This window comes from Malus domestica, chromosome 15, assembly GCF_042453785.1.
Source record: "Malus domestica chromosome 15, GDT2T_hap1".
NCBI lineage: Eukaryota > Viridiplantae > Streptophyta > Magnoliopsida > Rosales > Rosaceae > Malus > Malus domestica.
In genome coordinates, this window is record NC_091675.1 from 36855595 (window position 1) to 36869960 (window position 14366).

General features: G+C 37.2%; 1 protein-coding gene across 1 annotated transcript; it reads right to left on the reverse strand.

The window, feature by feature from the left end:
• Nucleotides 1-2034: 2034 nt before the first annotated feature.
• On the reverse strand, nucleotides 2035-11769 carry LOC103405618 (E3 ubiquitin-protein ligase RKP). The gene is made up of 11 exons (XM_008344632.4): nucleotides 11553-11769; nucleotides 9592-11229; nucleotides 7775-8596; nucleotides 7190-7350; nucleotides 6720-6858; nucleotides 6066-6149; nucleotides 5330-5611; nucleotides 5103-5234; nucleotides 3587-3786; nucleotides 2897-3101; nucleotides 2035-2683 (listed from the first exon to the last, which is right to left on the reverse strand). The coding sequence occupies exons 2-11, from the start codon at nucleotides 11086-11088 to the stop codon at nucleotides 2390-2392; spliced, it is 3816 nt and encodes a 1271-aa protein (XP_008342854.3). The 5' UTR covers nucleotides 11089-11229; nucleotides 11553-11769; the 3' UTR covers nucleotides 2035-2389.
• Between the last annotated feature and the right edge of the window lie 2597 nt (nucleotides 11770-14366).

Genomic DNA, 14366 nt, shown 5'->3' on the forward strand with positions numbered 1-14366 from the left:
CTAAGGATAACGTAGTGGTTGAACTACCCAAACCAGTGCGATCCACATCAACCAAATGACCGAAACAAGAATCCTCGAATTTCTTCAGGAGATCCTTTGAAAAACGTCTTCTAATATTACCCAGACACCCCGAGTTGTATGACAGACAGGAGATGGTAGCAGGAAACACCTCATCCGGTGGACACACAAGTTCTGACGGAGACAAAGATTTGACTTTCGACGTGCAAGATTTTCAACATAAGCAAATCAAATTAATAAGATAAACATGAACACTTGATATGCACAGTATATGCATATTATCTGCCCCAATTGAATCAGTTCATCAACCAAATATGCCCAACATCTAAACATGCACAGAAGATGCAAATACCAGGCACAAAATATGCACATAATATCTGCCAATTCATGAACAAAATTCAATCAATTATTTCCAATTATATCAAAAGGATAAGCACAGAATATACATACAGTATGCACAAATTTAACCAATTCATGAACCAAATTCAAGCGTGTCCAACATAGAGACATGCACATATTATGCACACAATATACACAAATGATGAACAAATTTGAATTAATTAATTTCCAGCAACATCTAAACCACATACACAACACAAATTAATATCGAATAACATAATAGTACAAAACACTAAACCACACCCAAAACCTAATATTCCAAAATTTACAAAACCTAGGTCGAAATTATGAAATTCATTTCAAACCGTACCTCTTTTTCGATTTTGCCATTGAAATTTTTTTTTCGATTTTGCCATTGAAATTTTTTTAAAGGATGGATAACACACTTGCCTAGGCCGAGAAATATATAGAACGGATTCCAAAGTTAGCGTCAGTCAAAAACTAGGGTGGAAAAGGGTCGAGCCGTTTGGGGTTAGAGTTCTTAAAGCTAAGGGTTGGGTGCTAGAGATTTTCGAATAAGGAGGTGCAAATGCTAATTGAGTTTGACAAATTAACTCATTTATCTACCAGGGCAATTAGGTCATTTCAAGGTGTAAGAAAAATCTTATTTTTGTCCTATTGTTGTGCATGGCTTGTGTATGCTTTGTGCATATTCAAAAATTCCTATTTCAATCCTAAGATTAAGAAAATAGGTCATTCCTGTAAATTTCCCTAAAAAAATATCATGATATATGTTTTGTACTTAGTTCCACAAGAAATAAGAAACCCCATCAAACTATCATTTTTAGTTTTCTTTTTAATGGAGTAGGATTCTCTCCCCTCCAAATTTCTCTCCCCTTGGGTCCCCTCTTATTTGAACGATCACGATTAAGCAATGTCAACATCTTTGTTGACTTCTTTCTAGAGAGAGAAAAACAAAGAGGAAAAGTGAGAGAGGAGGGAACTAGAAAGGAGGGGATTAGGAGGGCAAAGAATCCTACTCCTTTTTAGTACAACGATATATTTACACTAAGTGGGTAGGAATAAATTGGTTGCAAACTCGCCATTCTCGAGATTCGACGCAAAGACATCTCACTTATGAGTGAAGACCGTTGTACTAAGTCTCTATTGCTTTTTGGAATAAATTGATTGCAAGCTTACCATTTCTGAAATTCGACGCTAAGCCATATCACTAGACCATTGTACTAAGTCTCTATTTCTTTGTTTCTTTGTTTTGTTAATTGAGTTAGTTGGACTTGGGTTTGAATGACCAAGCTGACCTCAAGCCTACCTTGAGCTATCTCGTAAAAAATTTCAAGTTGTTCACGAGCCTTACAAGCCAAACATACTAATGTTCAAGCTTTATAATAAGTTTACGGTCTAAAACGAGTTTAACTTATTTTTGTAAAAAATAAAAAAAAATCATAAACTTAATTTAACTGATAGCCAAATTGCCAGTTTACTCCAAATATTCTAATCATGCATTCAATATCCCCTACACTTTTAAATTTGGATCAAATTATTAGCGGGAAAAAGGAGAAACAATTGCAAGCACCATTTTTGACATGCTCTAAATTTCCAAGTGCAGTAACGTTCAAATCAACAATAAAAAGGCTGCATTGTTAGAGAGACAGAAAGTCGAAAGATTTTCCTTTGCATTTACATCTCATATTTACAAAATAATGCCCTCTAAACTCTTCTACAAAATTCTTAACCAACCATCCCCCGCTATGATCTCCAGATCCTAACTATAATAACTGAAATCGATCATATACACGCTGTATAATTATAAATCTAACTGCAGAAATTGGAAGTAACTTATCTTCTATATTTCTTTCATCGCTTCCCCTCTTCCTACTTTTTCTTCCTTGTCACAACCATCTGTGGCTGTCGCTTAGGCAGCAGCGATTGATCGGTTGCTGATTACCTCAAGGATCACTAGAAGGAGAGACAAAAACACAAACCAAAAAGAAAAGACTACAAAGCAATGTTTTCAACCCGTCTTCTCGCTGATCCGGACAACGTCCATGACTCTTGCATTGCAAAAAAAGCACCTGTGGCAATTCAAAAGATGCCTGGTTATGCAGCCATAACATGACCTGTGGGAACAAGGTGAAAACTGAGCATCTGCTTCACGGGCATAACAGATGCAGCACATGCCATCATCCCCATCCGTTTCTCCCTCGCATATTGTATTTTCTTGTGATTGGCTCCGGCTGAGGAGGCTCAGAAAATTCTCTAGCTGGGCAAGTTTTACAAGATAAGCATCGCCTCTAAAGGTTCCAGCCTGAAAAATAAACAAACTACAGTATAAACAAGGACAGCAAACACGAAAGATTTGCGGACAATCCAATGTAGAGCTTTAATAGTGGTTATTGATGTTCAATTGTACACAAGCAGTCAACATTACACTTGAACTGAACTTGCTTCGAAGGAGCAAAAAAAAAGGAGTTTTAAGAAGAATTTGTTTCTTGTTAGAGAGAGAGAGAGAGGAGCAAACCCAGTTGTAATCCAATAGGTACTGGAATCTGCATTGAAAACTGTCAAGGCAACCCATACTTGCAAAGATGCTCACAACATCATTGTGCTCCCTGCATTCCATATGCTCACCGGCATTTAACAAGTTTAAGATAATTCCTACAAGAGGTGCCAATATCATCCCTCGGTTTACTTTTTCTAAAGATTGGCCATGTCGTCTCAGCAACCTGCCAAAAAATCCATAAATGTTAAGGTAACTAAGTAAACAGACCAGGTTCACATTATCAAGGCCAAGGTCATAAGAACCAACAATGGGAAAGGTAGACCACGCTACAAAAGTCTAAAATTAACAATGAAAATTCCAAATAAATCTGAAAACCATTAGGAATCATATAAGGAAATGAAGTTCATGAAACAGTTTGCAATTAATACCAATCCCCTTACATGAATATGCGTCCTTTACGGTACAATGCAGCATGTCAGTTAAAGCACAATCATTCATATCAAATAAAAAAGGAGACAAAAGATAAATGAGGAAAAGAAAACACTCTGGAAGATAGAGGAGGACTTCGTTTGCACTCTAGAATTTTCTTGCATGCCTTAATGTGAGGGCATAAAGAAGTGTGAGACTTCACTTTTGGAGTGCATATATCATCTCAGAAGATAAAATGGAAAGCAATAGTAGAGTGCATTTGCAAGCATAGAATCTTACAAGTCAAAAAACTCGGCATCTTCTGCTGAAGTTATGTGGTTCAGAATAAAGACAATCAACTCAGTCAACCTTCGAAGGTTTGTTTCAGCTCCAAACAGAAATGCTTGAGGTATCGCGTGGGTACAGAACTCCAAAAGCCTTGCAAGATTGCATGAAAGATCAAATATGACACTGCATTTCTTTTGCTGGAACTCTAATACCTGCAAAAAATGTTTTCCCAAATTACAAAAGAAGTCTGATGGGTAAATACAAAAAGACTGGAACATAAAATAGCCAAGTCAAATTGGTCAAATATTAGGCCATTTATTTCCATTATTATCTCATTAGCCAAAACCAAAACTAGAACAATATTCTATTTTGCTACTAAGAAAAATAAACCAAAGTTCAGACAAGGTCCAAATTAAAAAAGCATATTGATTATACATATTTTATCCAAATAAGAGGGTCTCAAACAACAGTGACTTAAAATATTAAGTATGCTTTAACAAATGTGCCCTCGTTATTTATTCTGCCCAAAGAGATTTTGAATATTTGGTAAGGAACATATTTGGTTCTGCTTTCAAGAAATTTTGGAAACCGAGTTACAGTTCAGAGGTTATCTTTTTTATCTTCCAAAAACTACTATAGACATGAAGAAAAAAAACTCACTCTTTATTCTGCCAAAGTTATTTCTTCACTTATAATGTGTACAAACAAGAAAGCACTTCCCCCTTTCATTACTCATTCTGCCCTATCAACCCACATTAAGGCTTTGAGTGGCCTTGTGGTTGTGGGCATCGCGCCCATGGTTTTGAGTAATCTCTTCCCTTCAGGATTTGTTCCAGTAAAGAGTACCCCATACCAAGGCTCCACCAGAGGATTTGTGCAAGTTGAGGGTTTGGGTTGCCCAAATACATGGCTAGGGTTTGTCGATAAGGCATTGGATCTAGGCAGAGACGAATTCGCATGCCAGTCCAAGCTAGACAAAGACAGACTTGCTTCACTTAATTTGTTATGGGCCTTTAATTGTGTTGTATTATCCATCTTCAGAACTGGATTTTTCACTACACTTTTTTTTCAGCAACTAAAAGCACATAAAAAGTATTCTTTAATATGAATTCCTAGCATCATGCACAGAAATTGTAGTGGACAAGAATTTCTAATGCTAAGGATGCTTTGAATTCATGTTTTCATTTAGTGGTCATTTCCAAATACGTTTTCACTTTATGAAAAAGGTTTCAGAAAATACAAAACTGGTTCTAAGTTACAGCGTCCATACAGCATTTCATTCAAAAACACCAAAACTGATTTCCATTTCCATTCCTCAAACGTCCAAACAAGTTTGAAAGTTTTCTGTAAACTCCACCAAACAAGCCCTAAGACATGTAAAAATTTTCCTTCGATGTGTGTATACCTATATATAATACCACATGAAACTCTTTCTTCTCAAGAGGACCAAGGTGTTTAAGCTTAGAGATATATATCCAGAAAACAGAGATAAAACTAAGTATAACATAACAACAATATTTATCCATACCTGGTACTTCTCTTGCATTTCTCTGACAGAAATTGAGAATTCAGTCATTGTCCAGCTGAGAGTGTTAAATAGGCGATTGAGAAAAGCTGAGAACAATTCCTCATCATTGATACATGTTTCTCCTAACAATCTCTATATGGATTAAGAGGTAAAAGAAAAATCAGAACCTATTCAGTTGTATTAAAGTATACGATAAAAATCCTAAAGCGACAACGAAGGACATTCACCTGGAAGACAACAGATGAAGATGACGATTCTCCATGCTTTGAAGAACCAAAGCCAGATCCCTTGCACAAACGCAGAAGAATGTTCGTCACAGGAATCCAGGATCTATTATCAAATGCTGACAGCAATGCCTTAGGCATCCTCTGGGTGGCTGCTTCATTACTCTCAAAAACAGACAAATACTCTTTGTACTGTACCAAGACTGAGATTGATTGGAGAAGCAGATCCCTAAGATCTGCACTCGATATTCGAGGATCGTTGAAGTGCGTGACCACAAAAGTGACCTGGGAAACAAGACACTCAAAAATCTAGGGAAAACAAACAATCCAAAAGAAATAACTCATAATCTTCATTAAGTCCTGCCAGGCCATGTCAGGCCATGTTTTGGCCTGTCAATGACTGGATCCAAATTTCAGAGGATCTACTATTTGCTGAGATGAAAAAATTATACGAACAAGATGTGTGATTACAAATTATATGAACCAAAACAAACATGCGGAAAATCACATAAGACATTGTTTTCCTTCATAGGCATGCTTAAATATTGAATTTATGAGATAATATTGTTCAGGTAAATCAAAATATAAATTATCTCAATGCTCAACTATCACATCTAAACCAAATAATTTATCGTTTTCAAATCCATGAGGCCTACATTTTGTATATTTCATTATACCCCAAGCAGAGCAGAGCATAAAATAGTAAGTAGGAAAGACAACATTAAAAGAATAAACATACAAATGAAGCAAGGCCTTGCTTGATAAATATCGATGAAGGTACAAATGGAGGATCACTTTTGCGCAATACATGGAAGCAATCGACCTGCAAGGAAATAGAAGAGTAATGAATAATTCCAAATATAGTGCTTCGGAAGAACCGGCACAAAAGCTCATTGCGATTTGCAGCTAAATCCAGTATATCCAGAAACTTTAACAAGCAGAGGAACTTTTTCTCTCTTTTTTAGATTTGTCACATATAAAAAAATCAGAGGTTGACTTATTTGTAGAAAATTAAAAACTTGCTGTCTCAGAATATTCCCTAGCAGTTGTATCCTAATGTAATTCCAGAACTACTCTAAGGGTGAGCACATACTGCATCCACCTGATACTCTTCTTGAGAGTTACAGTAACATGCAAATGTCACCATCAGAGAAACATTGAATGATATAATTTAAAAAAGAAACTGATGAAACGGTTATCCTTATTACATGCAATAAAACAAGTGCAAACACCAAAGTCTGCTTATTACAAAAACAAGGGAAAACACAAATATTCTCCTATCACGAAGGAAAACACAAGCATTCATACTCAAAAGCAAGCTCACATATTTTTATGACGACAATTCATTGCATATCAAACTGTGTTATGTTCAATTAAAAAAGAGTTAACTTACAAGAGCTTCCAGATAAAATTCAGGGATATAAAGGAACAGTAGATCGACTTTGCTAAGAACCAAAAGCAACTGGACGGTCCATATGCATGTTGCATACATTCCTCTTTGCTTCCATCGAGAAAATAGAGAAATACGGTACCTGCAAGGCATGACAGAGTGATGAAGGAAACAGATGTAGGTAAATGTGTGCATATAACTAATTTATGTATAATATTTTTGGGTGCATAATAAATTGCATAAATTAAATGACATGTTTAGTTGTCCTTTTATCAGAGATCATTCTCAAGACTCCACTTAGCAGTATACCTATAAATATGGTTAAATTAAACTAACAAATAATGCAATGTATATTAAACAGAAAAATGGGGGGCAAAATTCAGTTAAATCTTCTGAACACTTGGAGGCATGAAAATTGATGAAACAGTCATATACAAATTATGGAAACAAGCTAATCTTCAAGGTCATCTTACCAAGCACATTGTCTGACACAATCAATAACTTCTTCTCTATAACCATTACGAGCTTCTTTCAAATGCTTTAACTGCTCACTGCTAGTTTTTTCTCTTAATTGTTTATCAGCTTCTTCCATGAGGGATATTGACTGTGACTGGTGAGACATGTAATATGATGCCTGCAACCAGGAGTTTCAATAATTCAGAAATCTCATAACAATCAGGATACAAGCGCACACAAATACTCACAACAAGGGGGATACAACCAGGATAGCAGCTTTTTCCTTGAGGCATATGATCATAATTGATAAATAAAAGCTCACAACAAAATAGCAGAATAAAAGAATGAGAAATAGAAGACCACAATTAAATCAAGAAAGGATAAAACCAAACAACAGTTTACCATTCAAATCAACAAATAGAAGATCAAAATTCCTGCATTTTAGCCTTAACAAATTTTCATCTTTTTAAGAATGTTAACCTATTAAAGCCAACCACAATCAGACTGATATTGAGCACGTTAGGTTAAGGATAACAAAAACATTTATCAGCAAAATTCTGTATTCTGTAAAGACGAACAATCATACCCCATTATCTCCTTACCTGCTTAAAATTTGGTGCAAGACCTATATGATACAACAGCAGCAAAACGTCTAGAAGTTCTTCTTCTCTGAGCGTAGCTGAAGACATATTACTTTCCCTTGGTACAAACCTCATATGCTGCACTGGGTGATAACTAAATTCAGATTCAGATTGATAACTAGAACTAGCTTTATCTTCTATTTCATCATTCAAACTTCCAGTACTGCATTCTGTAGCAACATGGGCAGATCTCTCTGGAATGGAACTGCAATGGACACGAGAACCTTTGGCTGTGTATCGAATTGGATACTTTGAGATTCTTGTAAAATCATCATTGTAGCATGAGCAACAACATGGTTTTTTTGTAGTTGAATGAGTCACTCTGGTTTCTTCATCGTCCATACAGCCTTCCTCCCACCGAATTAGTTCTGTTTCCTCATCATATGCCCGGTATGATTTTGAAAGATGACTAAACGACCCTCCAAGCCTAGAACTGTCATTTCGATGAGGATCATTTCTAAGAAATAGACCTACAGGAAAGCTTCGGTGACCACCCCTATGAAGAAAACCAACATCAGGGCCATTTTCAGTGCCTTTCAACCAGCCGCAAATATCGCCCATGCCAAACCCTTCGGATAAGAAATGAAGTATGACTGTGTACAAAGAAACCAGAACAGAATTGCTTGAAACTCCAGGAGGTGGAAGATTGCGGTCGGACCCTCTATTCTTTATTATAAGGTTCTGTAAAAAAGTTCTGAACACTGAACCAGGAAACTGGGGAGGTGTCACAGGTGGTATAAACTGTATGACCAAGCGACAGAGATCCCTATGCTTCTCCTCAATCTGCGAATAATAATATGTATTGTCAGCTAAAAATTAGTGTGGAAGTGCACAATGTGAACGTTCCCCATAATAAGCTCTAAATAACTATGATCAAGGAAAACCCCAATGAAACAAGCTGCGTATGTTATATATTGTTCATTATGTCAAACAATTACTGTATAGATCGATTTAAAAAAATTCAAATATTTATTAATTAACTTCACATCAAATAGAAAGCAGTTCTCCCCAAACTCAGTTTACAGCATACACCAAGAAAAGGAAATTCATCACTAAGGTCCAAGCTTAATTTTTATTTTTAAACTAAAAATGACAAAATCATGGACTTTTTGTACAAGGAAATAAGCATGGATATTTTTCTCAAATAAATAAGTATGGATCTTTTTCCCAAAGAAATAAGCATGGAATTACACTTTCATATGAATACAGGAATATGAAACTAAATTTTTCCTACGAAGCACAAATGTCCTTATCTATATATTTATCAACTCAACTCGTTCCCAAACATGGCCTGTTTCGATGAAATATGCCTTTACCTTCAATTAAAAAAAAGCAAGAAACATATCATGCACCATAAATTTCAAAAAATTCAAATATATTATAAAAAGTTTCATGGGATTACCGTAGAATCCTACTCATAGTTTCAAATGGATCTTGTGTGTATGTTTCCTGGTAGAAATAATAGAAAGACATTTATGTGTACTGACAATGTATATGATTTTAAATTTTATTGAACACTAAACTAACTTATATGCCTGACTTGACCTAATTGAAATCATCCACGGGGGAAATTGTGAAATTCATAATACTTCGTGCTCAATCACTCTGACAAATGTTTCCATATACTTCCACTCTAGTTTATCAAGATTAATATTTTCTAAAAGATTCATCACTTAGCCCAAATTTCACGTTCTCAATACAACATGGACAATACAAACAAGATAAATTCAACAATGGCATCAAATAAAATCAAGCTCTTTAGCTCAATATGTTATTACCTTACTGACAGCTTCAGATAAAGCTCTAGTTGTCAACAACATGCTACTTTCATATGACACATCCTCACTTGAACCAGGCCAAGAAACAGATGGTATCATGGATTCAAGGTCATGCTTGTTTGGATTCTTCCGTGACAGGAAACCTTCAAAAAGGAATTCAAAATCAGGTGATTTCCACCAAAGCACCATAAGTTCTTGTTGTCGCAGGATGTGGCATGCCAGTGCAAGGTATGGGTACGACCCTGAACATGGGCAGTCTTTTAGAACCAGCAGAGCTGTTTTGCAAGCACAAGCCAAGGCATTTATGAAATGTTCAAACAACAAATGTGATCCTTCAAATTCTAGAAAGACATCAAGAACTCTATCTAAACTTGAATAATCATGTGGAATCTGCAACCCGAACACTTCCATCATGAATGATAGAAATGGACCCCAGGCAATGTACTCTCTGCTCCACACATCTGCTCCAAGTACTGAGAAAAATTCCTCACATATACCATGAGAAACAGGATAAAAAAGTTCTTCATGTGAAACAAACCTCTTCAGTATCCTCAACTTCTGAACAGAAGAGTGATTTGCCTGCTCCACCGAGTGCATACCCAACAGCCTTGACAAGCAATACAGCAACTGAGTAGCAAACGGAACCAAGGATGGAGGTGCTTGAAGGGGGAAATAGCTTTCAATGGGGAATCTAAAGGGGCGGGCCCCAAAATTTAATTCACATCTTTCGCCCTGAGACAGAGAAACTGCAGGATAATATCCAGATCCTGGTCCCATCTTACGAATGCCATGAAATGCGGGCCCAAGTGAGACACCATTTCTGTAGAATGATATTTCATTACAATCCAAATCTATGCAGCAGCCAATGGCATCACCAACAACCCATGACTGACCATAAGGCTCAGCTTCCTTGTTCCATTTTCTAACCCTCCTCCCATCAAATGCATATGAATCGTCAGCATCACCTACACCCTTATGGTCAGTGAAAGGGCAAGAAACAGTTGCCCAACCAAGCTGCTGAATACCTGAAGTTTCTAGAATAACTTCATACATCCATTTACCTTTCCACACAAAAGCATTAGCCCTGGCACTGCTGAACATCGCCAAGCTCTCTACAAGCAAAGGTGGCTTCATAACTCTAATATCACCACGAATACTGGATTCATCAAGACCAATGATGTGGGGCGCACAGCCATCTCCAGAAATACAAACTCCATCTCTGTTTCTAAACACACTTGAACTTGCATGCAATTTAGAGAATTCACTCTGTATCAAACGACGAACTAGATTGCTGTCAATTGGACTGGCCAGCGGACCAACAGATTTATTAGGGAGACCAAGAACATACTCTAAGGTACGCTCCACCGATTGATGGCCAAAATCATCACAATTTGAAACAAGATGGGTTTTCGACGAGTTCTCTTTACTGCCTTCGCCATTCAATAACACAGCTAGACCAGAAGAAAGCCGGCCAATTCGTAGGCCGTCTTCTGCCATTCTGAACAAGGACGAGCAATATATGCCCAATTCTAACTCTAATCTTCGTTCAAACTTGAACGCTCCTTACGAAAATCCAGTTATCTCCAAAACCGATCCATCCAAAGAAAACTCAGACGCCCTTCAAATCACAACCACGACCTGAAAGTTCACAGTTTCAACACATACAACTAAGTTTCAGAAACAATCCACACAACTTGTTTTGTTTGGTGGGCACATTGAAAACACAAAAATACGATCAGCACAATTGACGGGCAAAGTTAACCAACATTTTTACATTTCCCACCCCCTTCCCCGCCCTCAATTTTCTCGGGAACCAAACAGGGATCAAAAGAAAATTGAATTGGAACAAAATTCGAAATTAATCAAAAAATTGAACAAAAGAATACATCAATGTCCAAAATTTTCAGCGCTCAAACAATGAAATTGCACATAAAATTGAGAAATGATGAAGATGAACTCACAGGTCCTGTCGTTTTGACAGTAGAAAGCGGCTAGGGTTTTGCAGCAGCCATTAAAATTAAGCACCGTCCATAACGTGCGACAGATAGGAGAGACGGGGAGAAGAGACGAGGACAAAAATGGAATTCTGAAGTTTATCGCCCAAAGGTCCGGGGGAAGCGAGAGACAGGACAAACAAAACAAAATACGAAAGAAGAAGCAGCTGCTGCTTCAACCCCACGCACGCTGACCCTCCAAGCCCTAAGGATGGTATTGACCGACACGTGTCGAGCACTTGCTATAGTAACCGGTTGCTGACATGGCGCGTCGTGCTAAACTGCGCCTGTAAATATACGTGGTTTTTTTTGTTTTTTTCGCTAGTTAATGATGTACGTTGTTGGTCTCTTTATTTTGTTGAGAGGCCTGTCGCGGTGACACGAATCCATGACACGTGGACTTTTTCAATTTTAATTTAGGAAATTTTATTTAAATCCAAATAATTTCTTGAGTAAATTACACTGTACTCCCTCAGGTTTGGAGTCTAGTACAATCACATGCAACATATTCAAAACATTTCACTTTCATATCTCAACTATTATTTTATTTCAATATAATACCTCCGTTACATTTTACATCCATTGATCCGTTAAAAGCTGACGTGGCTGCCACAGTTGTGTCATGTGGCAAAAAAATTAATTTTTTATTCATTTAAAATATTATAATAATTTATCCTTTAAAAAAAAAAACAAATTGAAACCCCCCACCCCTGCAAACAAACCCAGAAACCTTTCCCCCTCCGCGACCCACCTCCCTCTCCTCCCACCACCACCGCAGCCCTTCCCCATCACCATCGCAGCCCCCAGACCACTCATCCCTCTTCACCTTCCCAACCCAGCTTCTCCCTCCTCCACTCTCTTCATCTCTCATTCCCTGGCCGAGACCCACCACCAAAGACGACGCCAAACCGGAACCCAAATCCTTCTGTCTGAACCATTTATAAAGCCCCGCTTCCAACTCCTTCCTGTAACATCCCACATCACCCAAGGGAGTGATCCTTAAATGTATATTCTCATCCCTACCTAGCATAAGGCCTTTTGGGAGCTCACTGGTTTTGGGTTCCGTCGGAACTCCAAAGTTAAGCGAGAAGGTGGCCAGAGCACTCCCATGATGGGTGACCCACTAGGAAGTTACTCGTGGGTTCCCAAAAACAAAACCGTGAGGGAATGGTAAGCCCAAAGCGGACAATATCGTGCTACGGTGGTGGAACGGGCCCGAGATGTGGTGGAACCCGGGCCGGGATGTGATAGAGTGTGAGGAGGAGTGGGTTGGACATGGTGGCGGTGAAGAGGATCGGAGGTGGAGGGGATGGGAGGGAGAAGATGGGTTTCTGGGTTTGTTTGGTTTTTTTTTTATTTAAATAGTGGAGGAGAGAGTGGAGGAGGGAGAAGGTGGGTCGGGAAGGTGAAGAGGGAGGAGTGGTCTGGGGGCTGCTATGATGATGGGGAAGGGATGTGGTGGTGAGGGGAGGGGAGGTGGGTCGAGGGGGGGAAGGTTTATGGGTTTGTTTGCAGGGGTGGGTTTTAATTTGGGTTTTTTATTAGGAAAACTAATGAAAATGGCTTGAAAACTTTGAGTTTTAATTATAAGGACAAAATAAAGGGTAAAATGAATAGTACCATGATTGACTTTTTAGTGTAAAAATGTGGTTTTTCGTTAAAGTGAACAGTACCGGGTGCTTTTCGTTAAAATTCCCTTTTTTATTTTTATTTTTAAAGGGTAAATTATTATAATATTTTAAATGACTAAAAAAATATTTTTTTGCCATGTGGCACACATTTGGTAGCCACATGGCACAATTGTGGCCGTCACGTCAGCTCTTAACAGATCAATGGATGGAAAATGTAACGGAGGTACTATATTGAAATAAAATAATAGGTGAGGTATGAAAGTGAAATGTTTTGAAGATGTTGTATGCGATTGTAATAGACCCCAAACCTGAGAAGGTACAATGTAATTTACCCTAATTTCTTTTCACAACTAATTACATAATAATCATCAAGTACACGATAAAATTAATAATAAAATTAATTTATAAATAAACTCACACCCAATAATCAAAACATACCATCACACAATCTTTATCTACATTCATTCTAGCTAAAACTCTAACATGCTCTCATAGAGAAAAACAAACTCTTTTTGAATGATGGATAATAATTTTGACATTTCGAAGTTATCCTATAACTAAGATATGACTTGATTCATGCAAGTTTTTTTCGATTTCAAATTTTTATAGGGTTTAAGAACAAAGTCAGCGCATTTTCCAAAGCATAATTATTATCAGAAACCTATGGGATTTAAAAAAAATTAGTTTCTTTTAATCATCTATATGGAACTAAGCAAAATTAGCAAAAGAAAAATTAAGTACGAGACAAATATATAAAAGATGTTACTCTCTTTTCACCTTGAATAAGTTGCAGAACATTAATTTTGGATTTTTATTTTTTAAATGGTGTAAAGATAAATTTATGTATAGAACTGGGTATGTGAAGGTAGTTTGATAGTAAATTTGGGTTTAAAAAGATTGATATTTTAATTAAAAGTGATATGAGTATAGAAAGTAAGTTGGGTATAGAAAGAGGTTATACGAGTTTTTTTTTTTTTTTTAAACGAGTATGATATTCATTAATAACTGGAACAAGGTACAATCAAGGAAATGGTGCTAACAAAGGGCCTTGATAAAAACCTTCCCAGGAAGTAACTCGAATGAAGGGAAAAAGAGAGTCCCTCACCAATAAAATAATAAAAGGACTAGCCTCCCAAACAAACAAATGTTA